At 42.9% G+C, this 20,935-nt stretch overlaps 1 protein-coding gene across 2 annotated transcripts in view; it reads left to right on the forward strand.

Annotated features, from left to right (window-relative positions):
* Snx29 (sorting nexin 29) overlaps window positions 1-20,935 on the forward strand; it is a 392,572-nt gene that overhangs the window by 199,460 nt on the left and 172,177 nt on the right. For both annotated transcript variants that reach the window (XM_051181423.1, XM_051181424.1), the window contains one exon: window positions 15,383-15,489. In XM_051181423.1, the coding sequence (XP_051037380.1) occupies window positions 15,383-15,489 (107 nt within the window). The remainder of the gene's footprint in view (window positions 1-15,382; window positions 15,490-20,935) is intronic.

Genomic DNA, 20,935 nt, shown 5'->3' on the forward strand with positions numbered 1-20,935 from the left:
TGAAGTCACCATGGCTCTTAGAGTCTTCCTGCCTCCTCTTCAGCAGAGGTTCCTGAGCCGTGGGAGAGGAGTGTGCTATGTACATCCTGTTTAGGGCTAAGCCTGACTGCTAAGTCCCCATCACTGTGGTAGTCTGTACTGTGGGACACATGCAGCGACAAGGTACAGGGCCATGGTCCTACCTTTGTCCTAGTCTCCCTGGTCTCAAGCTTTCTCACAGCAGGAGATAGGCTTTTGCTGTGACCAAGTACAGGAACACAGCAGCTTACAGGAGGAAGGATGTGTTTAGGTGCATAGTCTCACGGGCAGGAGGGCATGCTGGGACAGAATGGCTGGCATTATGGTATCAGAGGGAAGGGATACAGGAAAAGGCCAGGATAAGGTTCAACCTAGAGTTACACATGCAGAGATCTGTTCCTTGCAGACTACATTCTGTTTTTATTCCCTTCCAAAAATGTTGTTGCATAATGAACCTATCAAGGGATTGACACAATGATGAGGTCAGACATACCCAGAAGTGTGCCACTAGTCTAACCATTGCAGTGGGCACCATCTTCCTCAGAGCTACACAAAAAGCTGTTCTGCCAGTTCCTTAGGTTATAGGTGTCAAGGCATGTCCAGGGATACCTTCTGCTGCTTCTTTTAGAATCACGATGTCAGGGCCACCCCCTCTCCCCAATCCACATCCACCACATCCTTAGCTTCCTGCTTTCTTTTTCTAATTTTCTTGGTTGATAATAGGAGTGCCCTTACTGAGCCATGAGGCACCACCCTGCTTTGGTGAAAAGTTTGTCATGTCTGTGCAGTGTAGATCATACAATCATTTACACATAGAGCATCAGCTACAGCTGTGGCCATATACCCCTCATACAAAAGTACGAGATTTGCTTTCATCATCTATGCTGGCAAGTTTCTGGAAGATAGCTTCATTTTCAAAGCAGCCAGGAGTCCATGAGACATCAAGGTTGACAGCTCAGCTCCCATCTAGCTCAGGGCACAGGCCTTACTGCATTGCCTGGAGACTCTGATTACTTCTAGAGTAATGAATACGAGGGGCACTCCCAAAGTTTTTTGCCTTTGGGATATTTTTTCAACATGTTCTGCTCCTCACACTGTTTTGTGTGTAGAAATCATCTTCAGCATTTATTGGCTCTTATACCTCCTCTCAGACCCACAAATTCATTTCCAGCAACCAATGCTCAAGAATCTGCATTTTAATGCCCTCCCCATTTCATCTGTTCTTCGGTGATTCTGATGAGGGTGTCTATAATCTATTCCAAGAGCCACCATAATCAATAGACCTCATGGACAACCCCCCCCCCCCCCCGGTTTCCAGGGTTTACCATCACTAATCCTGGCAGTGTGGCCTCCCTGGCTTTGACTTCTTCACGTGAGCACCCACCTTCCTTGACCCTCTTGGGAGGCATCACTCACATGGAGGTGTCTTGTGCTGGTCTGTGTGGCCTTGTTTTTTTTTTTTTTTTTTCTTTCCCCACTGTGACCTGTTCCTTTGTCATACTTGAGAATTCATAAGGAAGTGAGCTTTCAGCATGATTTCTTTTCTAAATGTAGTTTCTGCCTTGAAGCAGTAGACTTTGCCATGACCTTGAGTTTCAAGGTTGTTATTTCTCTGTGTGTCCTGTAGTCATCTCTATAGTTTTATCTGTGATGCTTGTCCTTGAAGGTCCCTGGGCCAGGGACATATTTCAGAATTTCAACATTAATTGCATGATGTTTTCTTACCCTTCTTCTGAATAAAAATAATTTTTCCTGTTCTTAGTTTTTTTGTGGTTGGCTTTTGTTGCCTGAGGGCTGGAAAGTGCCTTCAGGAGTTGCAGGCTTGTACAGAGAGCCAGCTCTGAGCCTGCAGCCTTGTTTCTCTCACACCAGGCCTGTGTTCTTGATCTTGAGCTCTCTGAGAGCTTCCAATGGTCCTAAGTCCTGTCACTTCAGACTTCCACTAGCTTTCTTCTCTTGTCTGCTCTTCTGGGACTGTTAGCCTGGCCACTGGGTTAGGTGACTTGTTCCGAGTGCAGGTGTGCATCCATCTCTGTTCTTCCAGTTCTTTGTGTTCTGGATCTTGTTTTAAAATGAATGGTAGTGAGCTGGGCATGGTGGCACACACCTTTAATCCTAGCATTGGGGAGGCTGAAGCAGGTGGATCTCTATGAGTCCTACCTGGGCTAGATAGTGAGTTCCAGCTCAGCCAGAGCTATATAGTGAGACTCTGTCTTGAATAAGAATAAAAATTGTAGCACTGATATGGACCCCAGGAGTCTTGTATTTGGGTTGGTACTCTTTTATTTGAATTTTTCTTTATTTTGAGACTATGCCTCACTCTCTAGCCCAGGTTGTCCTTCCACTTGGCATGTCCTTGTCCTCAAACTTAGTGCCTTCCCTTTTTTCTGTCCTTTGAGAGCATGTTAAACCTGTGATTCGAAAGTAAGACCACTACCACAAATTGAGCCAAATTTTGAAGCAAGCTTTAGTTAAATATTGTCCAGGATGGTGGATGCTGGCCAGGTCTATTCCAGTGTTCCTTGAAAATGGTGCTGAATTAGGTCAGGTGCTTATAAAGGCCAAACCCACAAGGCTAGTACTTTTCACCTTTGTCCAATTAGGGGCAAGCATAAATCCTGGATCACTTCCTGCCTACATACCTCCCAGCTACATGTGATCAAGTATATCTGGTGCAGATGGGTCAACCTAGGGAAGTGAAAACATGTGGCTTGTTATCTTACATGAATAATAGCCTCTGATATCTCAGGCAGTATCTGTCCTTGGGCAAGGGGCTATAGTTTAGAGGTGTTTTTGTTTTGTGGATCAGTCAGGCACAGTAATTAATACTTAAACATAACTTTATTTCTCACATGAGCCACCATATGGGCCAAGAAAGTAAACTTTTTAAAGAAGTAAAGCTAGTCAACTTTCCACAAGCAGACTCCAGTCAATGTTAGTCAAAAATTGGGAGAGGATTCAGGCAATGGGGCATTGATCAGGAGCATCTAGTTCACTGACCCAGCTAAAGAGACAGGGAACAGTCACCTTGGCTGGACCCTCTCACTTCAGCTTTCACAGCCTCTTCCCATATCTCTGGATGTCAGCCAAGTGGTATTCTGCTGAGACAAATATTGAGTAGGGGCAGAAGTTAAACTTAAAGTAAAAGAAAATTCTACAGTCGGAACTTTCAGGCCACAGTCCTGGTAGTTGGGGGAGGGAGAGGTGGAGTCCAAAGATGGGGGTGTGGAGGGATAGGGATAGGGAGAGAGAGGGAGAGACGGAGACTCCATCCTCAGGAGTAGGCAGGTGGGGAAACTGAGGCTGTGCATATCTGGAGTCCTCCTGACCTGTGTGTGGGGGGGGGGTCTAATTTCTTATGATTCCCTCCATTCCCTGAAACTTACATTTTTTTTTTTTAGTTTACGAAAGTAGATAAAAGTTTAGCTATATTAGCATTACCACTGTTTGTAATCAGTATATGTCATAGTTTCTATTGCTGTGAAGAGACACAGATCACAAAGGAAAACATTTGACTGGGGCTGGCTTACAGCTTCAGAGGTTCAGTCCATCATCATCATGGTGGGAGGCATGGTTGGATGTAGGCAGACATGGTGCTGGAGAGGTAGCTCTATGTATAGAGCCAAAGGCAGCCAGAAAAAACTGTGAGCCACTAAGCTGGACTTGAGCTTCTGAGACCTCAAAGCCCACCCTCACAGGGACCAGGAACACACCTTCTCCAACAAAGCCACACCTTCTCCAACAAGGCCACACCTCCCAATAGTGCTACCCCCTATGGGCTCATGGGGGCAGTTTTTATTCAAACCACCACAGTACTGAGATCCACCCCATAGAAAAAGCAACTCATAGGTATCTGTGAAACAGCTGAACTAGTCAGTGCTTTACCAAGCTTATCAGAACTTCATCAATGTCAAAACTCTGAACTTCTGAAATCTTAGTATAACTATAGCATATGCTGGGTGCTGGTGGCACAGGTCTTTAATCACAGCACTCAGGAGGCAGAGGCAGGTGGCTCTCTGTGAGTTTGAGGCCAGCCTGGTCTACAGAACAAGTTCCAGGACTGATCCCATAGCTACTGAGGAACTCCTGTCTTGAAAAACCAAAAACCAACCAACCAACCAGCCAGCTAGCCAGCCAGCCAACCAATCAACCAAAAAACAACAACAACAACAAAAAAAAAAACAACAAAAACCAAAAAAATCCAATAGCATAAGAAATCTAATGCATTTTCCATTTTTGATATGTCTTAAATCATTTCCTTAGACCTTCAGAATTTACATAAACCTAAAACCTTTTTCTAACCATTTTCCATAAGACTCGAGTCATTGATTATTGAGATCAGTCATTGCCAAGCAAGTTCCTGTTTATCCTTTAATACAAAGCCTGTTAGCATAGCAAACCTGCCTGCCTTTTCTTAGTAAGAGACCTCGCATATCTGGAAAAAGCAAGGCCCAGTTTTCATATATGAAATGAATTGACAAGGTAGCTGCTGCAGTCTTTAGGGAAGAAGTTGGTTGCCTGTTGCTGTCAACCTGACAAAGCTGCAGTTAGGTTAGTCATCCTACCATCAGAGACCTGATAAAGGGTACGTTATAGCAGAAAGTGTAGTCCAAATGGCCTGTGTATCCATCACCTAGATGGTTACCCTAGGCTCCTCTGGTCTTGATGGCTTCAAGGTCTCAGGGCAGCATCAGTCTTTGGCTGCCAGGTCCAGGACATCTGTGGAGGAGGAACATAGGGGACTGACCTTACTTGGTTGAGGCAAAGTGTGACATTCAACTGCCCAGTGTCCTGTTTATCTACAGTTTGGGTAGTGTCTTACTTAGGATTTCTACTGCTGTGATAAAACACCATAGCCATAGAGCATGTTGTGAGGCAAAGGGTTTATTCAGCTCATACATTAACTTTGCTGTTCATCACTGAAGGAAGTCAGGACAGGAACTCAAACAAAGCAGGAACCTAGAGGCAGGTTTTGACACAGGGGCCATGAACGATGCCGCTTACTGACTTGCTTCAGCTGGCTTTATCAGCCTATGTTCTTATAGAATCTAGGATCACCAGCCCAGGGATGCTCCTACGCACCATGGACTGAGCCTCCCTCTAGATTACTAATTGAAAAAAATGCCTTACAGCTGGATCTCATGGAGGCATTTTCTAAGCCTAGGCTCATTCTTCTCAGATAACTTTGTCTTGTGTCAAGTTGACACACAATATCAGCTAGTACATGTAGGGTCCTGGTGGCAGTTGAAGCATTGGGGAAGTTATGTCCAGTGGTTAGTATTATCACAATCCAGATGGAGTTATCCTTGTGACCCATTATTTTCATTGGAGGCTTTGGAGTCGATACTAGTTGCTCTAGTTTTTATTTATTTATTTATTTAACATTTGAAAATTCCATTTTCAGCAGATCTCTGACAAGCTTGAGGACCATTGCTATATTAAATATACCTGAGCTAAACCACCTTTGCTTATTTTTAATTACTTTTGTCAGACTCAACCTTGGAAACATATAGGAAGCTAAATAAAGCATTTTCCTAGAATTAATTACATTAGCATTTAGCATGACTACAAGTATAGTTCTGAAGACATTAAATAATTTAATTCTTTATGAGGCGACTGACCATTAACTTTCATGTCTTAATCATCTTCAGCAGTTTACAATAATTTAATAGCTTTTATATAATTAGGATTTTATAGCTTTAACTCTTACATTTGTCTTAAAAATAACAATTTATGAGTTGAAGCTCCTATTTATTATCAAAGCAAAACTTTAAATTCATAGACATGGTCCATAGAGAGCCTGAGAACTTTCCTGATCCTTTTATAGTACACATTACAGATTTAACAGGTTCTTATATGATTCAGTTTATCAAAATAGCTAAAACTTAACAAAGTTAGCAAAGACAAGGAGGCTAGGCATTCTTTCTTAAGCCTGAGTAGACTATAGGTAAGGAGAGACATTATTTAAGCCAGTGCTTCTTAACCTGTCTAATGCTGTGACCCTTAACATAGTTCCCCATGTTGTGGTGACCTCCAATCATAGAATCATACTCATTGCTATTTTACAGCTGCAATTTCACCACTGTATGGATCACAGTGCAAACATCTGACATACATATGGTTGTAGTTGGATTTTTCTTTGGGCTGCCAGCTCACAAAATGACATGGAAATGTATTATTAATTATGAAAGTTCAGCTTTAGCTTAGACTTGTTCTCAACTAGCTCTTACATTATAATGTAAATCAGCCCATTTCTAATAATCTATGTTCTGCCATGTGACATTACCTTTCTTCCATTCTGTACCTCCCATTTCTACTCCATCTGTTGCTTGTGAATCCCACTTTTTTCTTCCCAGAGTTCTCTCTTTCTCCAGAATTTTGCCAGTTCTCTTCCTGCTTAGCTATTGGCCATTCAGTGCTTTATTAAATCAATCAGAAGGCAGCTTGGCAAAGATACATCTTCACAGTGTAAGCAAATATTCTGTAACATTTCTCCTTTGTGTCTAAATCAAAAGAAAAGGTTTTAACTCTAACAAAGTAAAGCTATCTATATACAATGAAAAAAGTTATCAAGTAAGGATTACATGCACAATGTCCAATATATTTGTATTTTGCAAATACTGAAAAAGTACTGTATCATCTATCCTATCTTAGTGAGTTCAAAGTTTTACAGCTAAGATACTTTCTATTATAACTTGCATTGTCAGCCTAAAAATATCTTTTTAGTCCTGAAAATGTTTTTTTTTATATATAAAAAACTTAAGCTTTTTTGTTTTTCAACCTTATAAACTTTAGAACTCTTATGTAAGTTTCTTTCATGAATTTGATAAGAAAAACTGTAAAACTATAACCATCTATTTCTTAACATCATCAGAGACCTACAAAGAATATAATATTATCCAAGTAAACAGGAAGTTCAGAGCAAACACTTCCAAATTTATAGAAGTGACAGAGACATCTGGCTGCCTGGACAGTCACTCAAATTCCTCTGAATCATTGGACAGTCACTCAAATTCCTCTGAATCATTGGGGCATCCATCTTCAGCATACAGACCTAGAATATCTGACAGAATTTTTGTGAGTCAGGAATTTTGAAGGACTTACCCACCTTTCCACCTTGTCTTGGCAAAGTTTGGCAGCTACTCTCTCTCTCTCTCTCTCTCTCTCTCTCTCTCTCTCTCTCTCTCTCTCTCTCTCTTTTTGTCCTGTTAGTCCAATTTGGTCAGCAGCCAAGGCAAGGGCAGTTTCTTGCCCATTGGCTGACTTCGCCACAATGAAGAAAAAAAAAAAAAAGCTCCATATGGAGGTTTTTTGATTCCCATCCTTTTTTTTTTTTTTTTTTTTTTTTTTTGTCTTCCTTTCAAAGTAAATTGGTATTGGTCTTGTTTTTAAAGTAAATTGGTACTGCCAGGAGCAGACATGTCTCATTGTCATGAAAAACCTTAGGTTATCAAAACATTATATTCTGGAGGTCTCTGCAGTGTTTGAAGACCATCTATCTATCTAAAGTATATCTCTATTTGACCTTGAAAATATACCTAACATGGCCACAAATTTGATTATTAGATGACCTACTACTAACCTGTATTTCTTAATATCCTAAATAGTTTGTAATAACTTTTAAGGACTAGAAATTTACATTACATTGTTAAATGATCTACATAGGTATAATATATTAAACAAGAAAAGAAACATAGATACAGTATAACAAAAAATAATCTTAAATTTGTATCAGTATACAAAAATCCATACCAATGTAAAATATTTGAGACTAGTAGTTAGTTGTTTTTTAGTTTAAAAGTAGATTTAATAACCCACCCCCTTATCCCATCATTTCTATACTATAGCCCTCCCCTTTTTTTCCTTCAGAAAGAGATCCCTGAATCTAACCTCCTCTACTCAGATTTTGTCCTGACCACAACCAACAGCAACTTGCATCCAACCCCCTAAACAATGGAAAACATCCATAATCCACTGAATGATCAAAAACCACCTCTTGGGGGCTGTGGATATCGTGTTCTCTATACTGCTACCTGTTGTTTGGTGAGCAACATCATCTTTAGTTGTACTGTGAGATATTTGTACATTATGTAAAGATGTTTTGCTGTGATTGGTGTAATAAAAAACTAAATGGCCAATAGCTAAGCAGGAAGTATAGGCAGAAATTCTGGACAGGTACATAGAATACTCTGGGAAGGAGAAAAACAGAGTTACCACCAGATGCAGAGGAAGTAGGACATGCAGGAAGAAAGGTAATAGCCAAGAACCATGGCAGGATGTAGATTAATAGGAATGGGTTAATTAATGTTATAAGTGTTGCAAGCATGTTTTCCCACTGGCCTGGTCCCACAGCCTCCGTCATCCCCCTAATAACATGCAGAGATGCTATATTAAGTATAAAGTTGTTGGCCTGTTACTAGCATTTCTTATTGGCTAGCTCTGTCTTAAATATTAACCCATTTCTATTAATCTAAGTATTTCCACGTGGTCTATCTTACTGGAGAGAGGATATGGACATCTGTTCTCTCAAATCCTACATGTTGAATTCTCCTCTATCTCCCCAAAACTTCCTTGTCTCCTAGTCCCACCTATCTTGCTTTCCTACTGGCCATCAGTGCTTTATTAATTAACCAATAAGAGAAACATATTTACAGAATGCCATCTCCCATCATATAAGAACTAGTTATAAACAAGCCTAAGCCATAGACCAATCTTTCACAATTAATAATATGTTTCCAGGTCATTATTTGGGAGATGGATGGCAGGAAAGAGACAGACCTTGTTCCATATGGTGCACAACATGGGATGCCAATGATATTTTTCTGTCGTAGTGGTCTAGTGACTCCACACAAATCTACTGATATTTTAATTATTGTCTACAGCTTCCTGGCCCCTCATAGTACCCTGCCAGTCACTCAGGCTGCAGCTTGGTGAAGCTTCAGGTCCTGCAACTCCAGCTCTGCTGCAGCCATGATATGTAGGTTTAAATTAAGTGTCTATTTCTATTTACTAGTAAGTGTCAGGAGTCAAAGGCTGTTGTAAAAACCTGCCAGCTCAGAGAGTCTGGGGAACAACTAGGTTTGTTCCTGTATATGAACACATGAAGGTGCAGTTTTAATGCTTTATTAAACAAGTGTTATTTTTAAATCCTGTAAACCTTGCTTTCAGGACAAGAATTATACAAAAATCCATCCTAATTCAAAATATCTTGGAGACCTGTTGTTGCCTCCTTGGTCAATCCATATCATGTGGTCACCTTTAATCAAGATGGTGGCAAATTCACATGACACTCATCTTCTGAAACTATAACAACAGTGGCTGCCAGTCATGTGACTACCCAAGATGGCAGTGGAGTCACATGTTGCTTATATCCCAAGAAGACATCACACCACATAGTTCCCAGCAGATGGGATGGGGTATAAGAAATATAAGTAGTGTGTAGCCCCGTGATACTGTATGTGAGTTTCCCTTCTGCTGGGGCCCTCAGAAAGGTTACCTGTGGCGCAGCCTGCCTGCTGCTGCCGTGCGGTGCTCACTGTATGTATAGACGAGAACACTGGAAGAAGATTTGAATGTAGATAGGTGTGGAGGCAAAGTTCACAGTCTTCACCCGTCCTTCCGCAGCCCCGTCCTCTCTCCACACGCAAGCACATGCTGCATGGGAGGGACAGATACATTGGAACACAATGTGCAGGGACATCTTGTGTGACTTACGGGTGAGCTTCTTTTGGGTTCACTAGGAACTGTTTACTTTCCGTGTATTTGTACAGAGTCCCTATCCCTAGACCTCAGTGTTAGCCCCTCGCGTGAGCAGCAAGGCCGTGTACCTCTAAGCCCAGGGCTCTTTTGCAGGTGTTGGAAGGACCCAGACCATCTTAAATGGAACACCCAGACCCCGCCCCACCCCACTCAGACCTTTCCCCTCAAACCTTCCAGGAAGTTCTGCCGTCCTATCCTGGCTCACCCCTAATGTGGAGGTGCACATCTCTTCTACTCTGGGGCCAGATGCCTAAGAAGGAACGGAGGCAGTGTTTCCCAAACTGAATCCATCTTATCATTGACTAGAAAATTGGTTGAGTTACCTGGGGTAGTCATAAAACCCTTGCAGAACATTACAAATGTGATGACTTAATGGCTTACTATTTTGCTACCTTAATATGCAGAAATGATAGAAATAATCTATGAATTTTCTCATACAGATAAGAACTTTAGTTCTAGTAGACAATATGATATAATTTTGCATGCATCAAATGGGCATTTTAAAAATAGCATAACTTTGAATCCTGTAAAGCTTCTATTCACTGTCCTTTTCAGATTATTTATGCAGTAACTGTAAACCTAAATTATTGATGTTGAGAGGTGCACAGAGACTTTGTGGCTCTGTCACATGCCCACACCTTGCAAACATGTCTCCTTAGTAAAAAGAGAGATGTGTGTGTGTGTGTGGGGGGGCTCCACAAAGCTACCTTCTTTTGTGCCCAGAAAGAAGGTAATAGGAACAGTCAGAAGACTCCCTCTTTCCCCTAGCTCGGGCCTCTCTCTAATGCCTTAGACGAACATACACATCCCTACACACACACACACACACACACACACACACACACACTACCCCAAAGATAGCCGTGGTACTTACTCTCTTACTGCTTCTACTAGTTTGAGAGAATTCCATGGGTTTTTTTTCTTTTTTCTGGTCTTGAGGCTGTAACCAAGAGGATTCCAAGCCATGTGAGAATAATTGTCCTGCTTTCTAGAGAGTGGAGTGTGACCCTGGGAAGTCAGAAGCACAGTCTATTACTAGAAGTCCTGTCTACTCATCAGAGAGACGGCGGGTTCTAGGAATGAAGCGGGACTTTTTGTAACCCAGGGCGTGTTGAATTCTGGGAAACTGTATTTTGGTTTCCTTAACACTTTAACTATGTGGGGCTTCACCCCTGCCCCCCCCTCAGTCTCATTGTCCCTTTCAGTGAAAAGAGATAGACACTCTGGGAGCTGTTCCTGCCCTGTGCTGTATGGTTCCTCACTCACCCAGCCATACAGTAGGTGGTCCAGTGGGCCTTTTTTTTTTTTTTTTCATGAAGCAATATAAACATAAAATACTTATTTTTTCATAATTAAATGGGTTTCATGAAATGTGTTGGTGACTGCTTTCCTTGTTCTTCATCTAAATTCTTCCTTGGCGTTTGGATTTTTTGCCTTGTATACAGGGTGTGCCCAGCCTTGAAGGTCAAAAAGTCTGTTTATAGATCAGTGAGATAGCCTTGTGGGAGAAAGTGCCTTCCCCCAAGCCTGGTGATCCGAGTTCAATACTCAGGACCTGCATGGTGGAAAGAGAGAACTGACTGTTACCACTCATGCTCATGCCTGTGCATGCACACATGCTTACAGTGCTCCACTCCTACTTGCATGCTTATGCACACACATGGATGCACATGTTAAACAAAACTATTTTTTATTTTTTGAGAATTTCATACAACATGGGATCATATTCTCTCCCTTTCCCTAGCTCTTCTCAGATCCCTCCCTAACAGCTCCCTTGGAGGAGGGGTGAGAAGGCTTGGTGTCAAACAGCATAGACACCCGCAGTCAGGTGAAAAGGAAACAGCAGACTGGTTTATTTAGCAATGGGGGAACCTTGTATACCCTTCCAACACCCAGGTGCTCCAATCCATTGACATCGAATGGTCATCCCTCATTGGCTAGACACAATTAGGACCTCTGCCAGTGCTTGTGATTAGGCTCTCCAGCAGCATCTCGTGGTTGCCCCTCATTGACTGGGCATGATCAGGCCCTCTGACAGGCAGACTCCAGGGTGTCTCATCTCTTTGCTTGTAGGCTTTAACTCCCTACACTCCCCCACCTCCCTACCCACCCAGCTTATGTTTTCTCCTTCTCTTAAAAAAAGCACAAGAAGCAAAAAATCAAACATACAAAACAGAAAGCCAGCATTGAGTTCACTTCGAATAAAGCTAATTCCATGTCTTTGCCCAGCATGGAATTTTGCTGATTCTTCTTAAATACACTTTGGAGCCTGGAAGAAGACTGGTGGGTCAATGGCTGAAATAGGGAGACATGTTGTAGGTTAGCATTCACATCTTCCTAATGGGTAGGGGCTCCTTGTTGATGTGAGATGCACCCATGGCCAGACAAAGATCTGAAGGTCATTTTGGGTGCCAGGCCCTTGGGGAGGATAATAGCTACACATGCTGGATACTTATCAGCTGAGCTTTGCTGATAGCTATCCTGCTTACAAGGACCTCTGTGCTGCTGCTGGCATTGCTGTTGCTAAAGAGTGCATCCTGCCTCTAATAGGAGACATGCCACTGTCTCCTCCCCTAAGAGCTAATCTAGTTGTGTGGACCAATGACCTGGGTAATGGGCCACCACTAGGGAAATAGGTTTGTCTTAAACCATGCTGAAGAGGTAGTGGGACAGATATTTAGTGAAATAATGTGCTCTTCCTTCTCAGAATTCCTGTCCCCAGCCTCATCTCTTCCAGAGCTCAGCCATGCTTCTTCACAGGGTTGATGGGAGATGTCATTCTGTAAATATATTTCTCATACTGGTTAATGAATAAAGCACTATTGGCCAATAGGAGGGACTAGGAGACATGAAGGAAAGAGGAAGTAGTAAGGAGGAATCAGCATGGAGAGACCGGGGAGACCAGATGCCTGCCCCACTCCCCGGTAAGGTGAAACCACGTGGAAATACATAGAAATGGGTTAATACTTAAGACAGAGCTAGCCGATAAGAAACAAGTAACTGGCCAATAGCATTATATCAAATACAGAGTCTTGGTGTATTAATTGGGGCTGGCACGGCGGTGGGACAAGACCGGCGGTGGGAGGAAAACCTTACTCCTTACACAGGGTGGCCTGCCTTTTTGAACTAGTCGGAAAAGTGTAACTTCCCCTCTTCTTTCTGTTCTGTGCTAAGCATGCCTCCTTCCACTTTGGCTTCCTCACTCCTTCTCTAAAGTGCTTCTCCTGTCATGTGTCTGCCTGTAGCCCTGTGTCTAGCCTCCTGCAGGCTTAACTCCAGTGGTTTGTCCTGTTTTCCTTCTCCATTCTTCTCTGGGCAGTTGCTGAGATGAACATCCTGCTTACTCTTTGCTTTTTCTCTAATCTCTAATAAAATTGTTTTCCCACTTCCAGTTTATTCCATAAATTCCTTTATTAATGAAACTAAGAAACCAAGAGGGGCCCCTGATTTTTGCAGTACTAATATCTTACCCAATTCTTGGTTACTGTTTTTATGTCTCTTTTGTATGCGACTCTCTGTATTTCTCCCACCACACAGGTTCCAGGATGAACTGAGGTCAGCGGGCTTGGCTGTGAAGTGCCTTGACTTGCAGAGCCATTTCACCTGCCTTCTTGTTGTGTGGAGACAGTCTGGCTGGCCTGAACTGGCTCGATGAGCTTGAACTCCTGATCCTCTTGCTTCCACCTCCTGTGCTTCGATTACAGGAGCACACCACCACTCCCAATGGTTCTCAGCTTTTCTAAGTCTCACTTCAAAGTCCAGTGTTTGTATTTGTATGGAGCGAAACTCTGCCCGTGTTTTCATATCAGCATTTTCTAGATACACAGACTCACCACCTCACCATTATTATTATTAGCCTTATCATACAAGAAAGAGGTCTGGCTCCACCACACTCCCCCACTTCCTACTCCTCCATGTCCTCTACAGACAAGAGGGAAGTTTCCTGTTTCTTCCTGCTTATATCCTGTTTCTGCCCAGCTACCTCACTTCCTGTCTGTCTGTTCAGACCTCCAGAACTCTATGGTTAGCTAATGGCAAGCTCCATTCTCTGGCCTCCAGATACGCTTTGTTTATACAGGCAAGATATCACCACATAACAGTGCTTGTACTATAGTTCTGGAAGCCACTCCCTGTCACCTGAGGCTGCCTGGATCCTTTCTTTTGCCCTAGCATAATCCTATTATGGTTAATGGGCATTCAGGGCTTGCACCTCTCAGCATCTGCTGGGAATAGAGCTGGTCCATGTTTGTAAAGTGTGTCACTCAGCTTTTCTTTGTCCAGTGCTACACCCCTATCTTGGTCTTGTTCTGTAAGTGTCTTTGGAACTTCTAGGCTTATTCTGTCTTTAATTATTTGGTCTTCAGGACAATGTAGGCATTCAGGGTGACCATGTCTTGTGCATCGTGACCTGGGGGCAGTTTTGTGTAGCATGCACTTGCAGTGATTTGACACCCTGGTCTCAGAGACTTTCCCAAGGCTGTTGGAAGCCCTTCTAAGGCAGTGGTTCTTAACCTGTGGGTCATGACCCCTTTCACATATGTTACATATCAGATATCCTGCATATCAGATATTTCTATTACAATTCATAACAGTATCAAAATTACATTTATGAAGTAGCAACAAAAATAATTTTATCCTTGGGGGGTCTCCATAACATGAGGATCTGTGTTACAGGGTCACAGCATTAGGAAAGTTGAGACCCTTTACAGATTGTTCTTGGTTCTACTTCTGTATTAGCTGCTTTCCAGTTGCTGTGCTAAAACATCCTGATTAAGCATCTTAGAAAGCACTTAATTGGGTTTGTGGTGTCAGAGAGATAAGAATCCATGATGGCAGAGCAGAGGCATGGTCACAGGATCAATTGAGAGCTCACACCTTAACCCTTCTATCAGAAGATTGCATAATTATCCTTAATCCCTGTATCAGAAGATAGTGTACCATCCTTAACCTTTATATCAGAAGATTGTGTACCATCCTTAACCCCATTGCAGAAGACTGTGTACCATCCTTAACCCCTCTATCAGAAGATTGTAAATGGAGGTTCCACATCCATCCTCCAGTTCCTGAATTCAGAGACTTAAAATTAACTATAATTGTTTGGACAATGGCTCAGGCATATTATTGGCTAGCTCTCACAATTAAATTAACTCTTTTTTTTTTTTCTACTAATCTGTGATTCACCATGTGGCTGTATCTTATTGACACCTTACCCCATCAGTGGCAACATGGCATCTCCCTGACTCCACCTTCTTTCTCTCAGTATCTCTGTTTGGATTTCCCACCTAGTTCTATTTTGCCTGGCCATTCGCAAAAGCAGATTTATTCATCAACCAATAAGAGCAACACACAGAAGGACACCCCACATCATAAGACAGTGTACCATCCCTTGCTTTGTTGTGCTGTGTTATGGTGTTAGTGTGTTTTTTCTTTATAAATATCTTTCTCAATAGAGAAATTATGTACTCACATATACATGTACCTAAATATTAAATAAGTTAAACACATGCATTAAAATGAAGGAGAGTAATTGATGTGGAGTCAGTGCCACAGAAGGAGACAAAGTGAATATCCCACTACATAACTGAGTATTTCTCTTTTCTTAAAGTGGTACCCAGTCTTTGGAACATTGATGGAGAAGTTACAGTACCTGAACAGAAGCCTGGGGAAGTTGCTGAGGAGCTAGCAAGCTCCTATGAGAGGAAGCTCATTGAGGTAAGTCCTGTCCAGGTGGGTCCCACAACTCCAATTTCTGATGCTGTGGTTATCTCTAATGCTAGCTGCTGCCGTGGTGGAGGTGAGGGCCTACCTACCACAGCAGCCAGCCATCACATGATCCACAAAAATAGAAACACAAAAAAAAAAGATAAACTCAGAGCACTGGATGGAGGAGGGAAAGTCAGTTCTCTGAAAAGCATTATGCTAGAAATATTTGGCAAGAAAATAGGAGCAGAAGTGTGAATATGTAACACTAAAAGCAAAAGAACATAGGGCTGGGATGCTGGTCCAGTCAAGGAGTGCTTATTGTATGAGTGTGAAGGCCTAGGGCTGCATCCTGGAACTCATGTTAAAAGCAATGTGGTGGTTCATTCTTACAAGCCTGTACTGTAAAGGCAGGGACAAGCAGACCCGGCTAGCCTGACTGATAAGTTCCTGGCCAATGAGAGAACCTGTCTCAAGAGGTGGATGTCATTTATGAAGATGTCATCCAAGATTGTCCCCTGGCTTCCACACATGTGAATATGAAATTAGTACTCTAACCTCAGATGTGCAAGATTCAGAGAGGAACAAATCCATATACAACTTTGTGCTGGTAAATGTAGGCTGTTGTCAGATGCCACTTGTCATAGTGGAAGATGAGTGGACTGCCAGAAGGGACTTGCAACAGTTGAAGAAAAATGTAAACATAGTAAAAAAAGAGTGGCTTTGTGGAGGGAGCAGACTTTGATGATGGCCAGGGACTGTCTAAGGACCCCACAGAGAGCCTTTATTTGCTGTTGTCTTGAGGAGTTTGCCCTTACCTGTGTTTTGGTTCAAGTGTGTGTTACCCTGAGCTAAGCCTGACAAAGGTAACATACATAGGAACACATGCTTGTGTGCCATTTAGGAACACATTCTAGAGATGTATTATCCAGTCAATCCAGTCGCATCTTAATAGAATGGTGGTTAGAGAAGCACATACCTATAATCCTGGTAATTTAGGAGGTCAGGGCAGGAGGGACACAAATACAAAGTCAATCTGAGCAACTTAGTGAAACCCTGTTTCAAAGTTATAAAAGTTAGGTTGTAGATGTATGATAAAATGTGTACTTAGTATACGCCAGGCTCTAAAGTCAATCCTTGATTATGAAGAAAAGTTAGCGTGTAATGATAGTTGAATATTAGAATATCCATCTTGCAAGTCACCTAGGCAATAATGAATTTGAGGCATTGTTTGTGTGTGTGTTCTATTTACCAAGAGCTGCTTTTTATGTTTATTTGTGTGTCTCTGTGTGTAATATTTATTAAGAGCCTTTTAATTTTTTATGTTTGTGTTTGTGAGTGTGCATGCATGTTTGTATGTGTATAACATCAATCAAAAGTAGTTGATTTTTTATTTGTACATGTGTGTGTATGTGGGGGGTGGTTAGGTACACATAGCTCCACGCCACCATTTTCCTTGTACTTTTTAAATTTTGTTCCTAAGTAAGAGAAGTGATGGTACAAACAACTTGAGTTCTAACTCAGGTGAGTTTAGAGGGAATGCAAGCTGCACTTTGACAAGACAGGCTGGTAAGGAAGGATCAGAAACCAGGGCCCTTGGAGCTCTGTCCAAATGCTTTTCTCTGTGGGGTCATGAGACAATGTTTGGTGGTGGCAATGCCTGAGTACTAGGTCCCTAGAGTCGTGGTGGAGTGAGAAACAGTTCCCACATAAAGGATTGTAATATCCCAAATGGGTGTTGAATTAGTCAGAATTCTCTAGAGGAGCATACCTGCTAGAATAAATGAATCTATCATTGTCTGTCTGTTTGTCTGAGTAGGGCTTACAATGCCAGTTTACCAATAGAAAAATCTCTCAACAATCCAGTAGTTGTTCGGTCCACAAGGCTGGATGCCTCAGCTGGTCTTCAGTATACACTGGAATCCTGAAGAAGCATGCTCTAATGCCAGTTAAGGAATGGACTTGCCAGGGAGAGCAAGGACAAACAGGCAAAGAGAGAGCACTTCCTTCTTCCATGTCTTTATATAGGCTGCCACCAGAGGTTTGACCTAGATTTAAGGTGGGTATTCCCATCTCAAAAGACATGGATTAAAGGTGGGTATTTCCACTTTAAATGATTTAATTAAGAAAACCCCTTTGATGTACCTAGCCACTTGTGTTTTGGTTAATTACAGATGTAGTCAAGTTGAAAACCAAGAATAGCCATCTCAGATGTCTTCCAGTGGATACCAAGTCCCTGAAGGCAGAAGCTGTGTCCTGCCTATGTCAAGAACTTTTTACTGGCAAATGACAAGCAAGCTTTGAGGAAGCATATTTTTAAATTCTCCCAGGACAGGGATGTGTCAATTTAGTCAATGAATGTGTAGTCCATAAGATAGGGGCAAAGGGTTATAGTGTGAAGCACGGTAGAGTGGGTTATAGTGTGAAGGTGGGTGGGGTTATAGTGTGAAGATGGGTGGGATTATAGTGTGAAGGTGAATGGGATTATAGTGTGAAGGGGGAGTAGGGAGTGGGGAGTGGGGTTATAGTGTGAAGGTGGGTGGGGTTATAGTGTGAAGGTGGGTGGGGTTATAGTGTGAAGGTGGAGTGGGGTTATAGTGTGAAGGTGGGTGGGATTATAGTGTGAAGGTGGAGTGGGGTTATAGTGTGAAGGTGGGTGGGATTATAGTGTGAAGGTGAGTGGGTATATAGTGTGAAGGTGGAGTGGGATTATAGTGTGACGGTGAATGGGATTATAGTGTGAAGGTGGAATGGGACTATAGTATGAAGGTGGAGTGGCATTATAGTGTGGAGGTGGGTAGGGTTATAGTGTGAAGATGGAGTGGGGTTATAGTGTGAAGATGGAGTGGGGTTATAGTGTGAAGGTGGAGTGGGGTTATAGTGTGAAGGTGGAGTGGGGTTATAGTGTGAAGGTAGAGTGGGGTTATAGTGTGAAGTTGGAGTGGGGTTATAATGTGAAGGGGGAGTGGGAGTGGGGAGTGGGGTTATAGTGTGAAGGGGGAGTGGGGTTATAGTGTGAAGGTGGAGTGGGGTTATAGTGTGAAAGTGGAGTGGGATTATAGTGTGAAGGTGGAGTGGGGTTATAGTGTGAAGATGGGTGGGATTATAGTGTGAAGGTGGGTGGGATTATAGTGTGAATGTGAGTGGGATTATAGTGTGAAGGTGGAGTGGGGTTATAGTGTGAAGGTGGAGTGGGATTATAGTGTGAAGGTGGGTGGGATTATAGTGTGAATGTGAGTGGGATTATAGTGTGAAGGTGGAGTGGGATTATAGTGTGAAGGTGGAGTGGGGTTATAGTGTGAAGGTGGGTGGGATTATAGTGTGAAGATGGGTGGGATTATAGTGTGAAGGTGAATGGGGTTATAGTGTGAAGGTGAATGGGTTGTAGTGTGAGTGGGGAGTGGGGTTATAGAGTGAAGGCAGGTGGATTGTAGGAGGGCCTTGTGATGGGGCTGGTTAGGATATGTCTCTGGTGCCCACTAGTTGCTTTTTTGTTTCTGTGATTAAGGATTCATTGAAAGAAGCACTCAGGGTTTGTCATGGTGGGGAAGCATGATGTGAGACTCCTCACATCTCTACCCACTGTGGAGCTCTTCTGACTGCCCTGGCAGGAATGAAAATACTTTTGGACAGACATTTGTGTCCCTCATTTTTCTATCAGACTATTGAAACAATGGACTCTTAAGAAACCGGAATTCCCCAAGAATCGAATGCTGAGAAAAAAAGACAGTCTGGTGCCATTCACAGGAGGAACTATTCACCATGGGTGTACCAAGGTTCGGTCACCATCCACTGTGACTATGTTATAGTCTCTCATCTCTCTACACCAATCTCTGTGTGTAGAGCTCAGGTCATGGAGGAAATTGCTGTTGGATTCTGTTGCCTTGTGTTCGTGGCAGCCATGAGAAAGGCATCAATGGTACAGGATTAAAGATTTCTCTTGCCAGCCTGAGTTATGCCCTCCCCCCATACCCAACCCATTTTGTAGTTTCCTTACCTGGAACAATAGAGTTTTTGGTTTTGGATAGTGGAGTAGAAGTAAAAATGTCAATTGACCCCATCCCCACCCCTCCACCCCCGTGTGCACGTGTGTGCACGCGAGTGTATGTGTGTTTGTTCTTGTCCATGTGGAGACAAAGGAACAACCCCAGATACCTCCTGGGAACCCTCTACTTTTTTGTTTTGAGGCAGGGTCTCTCACTGGCCTGTGACTCACAGATTTGGTGAAGCTGGATAGCCAGTGAGCCCCAGGGATTCTCCTTTCTCTGCCTCCTCAGCACTGAGATTGCACCACCACACCTCTTTGTGTGAGTTCTGGGTTCAAACTGAAGCCTTCATACTTTTGTGGCAGCAGTTTGCAGACTGAGCTGTTTTCCCAGGCCTCAAGTGGCATTTCCTATCCAGGTGGCTTTTTCTCCTGTGATCAGAAATGGGGAGAGACTCCTGTCTTTTCTTGTAGCTGTGATAGCATTAGCATGTTGTTCACCAGCCTCTGCTAACTTTGTGTTCACATTGAGTGGAGCTCTTCAGAGACTCTTTGTGATGTTCCTCTGTTACTCCACAGTGGGTTGAGTTTACTCAGAGACTGACAAACATGCATAAAGAGGAGTAGGGAGCCTGTGCAGTGAAAGGAAGGGGACATGAGCAGCCGGATCGCTTTCCTTCATAGCAGGGCCAAGAGGGAGAAACTTTCTTTCAATACTATGACTGCCCAGAGGATCCCAAATATTGTGATTCGTCCCATTGTGACAGGAACTCCTGAGCATGCTCTCTTGGTGTCTGTGTCTGTCTTTAGAAACACACAGTTTGTCCATGTTTAATTTGCACATGCATGCCACATATTTGTTCTTGGTGGCGTAGAACCCTGGGCAGCTTTGAGTCCCAGTTAGCACAATGAAGCCATCTGTTAATAGTGGGTGAACAGTAAGTGCTGAAGACTGAGTGTTCTAGGGCTGGGGTATGGCTCTGTGGGAGGGCTCTCATCTAGCGCTTGTGAGGTCCTGGCTCCCCACAGCACTGTAGAGCCAGTCCAACCCCAACACTAACCCAAATCAGTCCAGATTGTTTCTGAAACCCATGATTTGGACTTTGGAAAGCAAATGTTATAATTAATAGTTTGTTAACAGTATCTAAAATTATCTAGGAGACCAATCTCCAGGCATGTTCACTAGGAGCTATCTAGACTAATGTAATGGGGTAGGTGGGAAGACCCATGCTGAATATGGGCAGTATTCTTCCATGGCAGGGTTGAGGAAGACGGAGGAAGCCAGCTGAGTACCAGCAATTATTTCTCTGCTTTCTCATCTCAGCTTCCTGCATGGCTTCCCTCTTATGATGGACTGTATCTGTGAACAAAGAGCCAAGACGAAACTTCCTTTCCTTATGTTTCCCTTTTCAGGTATTTTGCCCCCAGAAGCTGATACACAAAGAAGAAAGGGGTGGTGGTGGCTGTGGAAGT

Source organism: Phodopus roborovskii, unplaced genomic scaffold (genome assembly GCF_943737965.1).
Source record: "Phodopus roborovskii unplaced genomic scaffold, PHOROB, whole genome shotgun sequence".
NCBI lineage: Eukaryota > Metazoa > Chordata > Mammalia > Rodentia > Cricetidae > Phodopus > Phodopus roborovskii.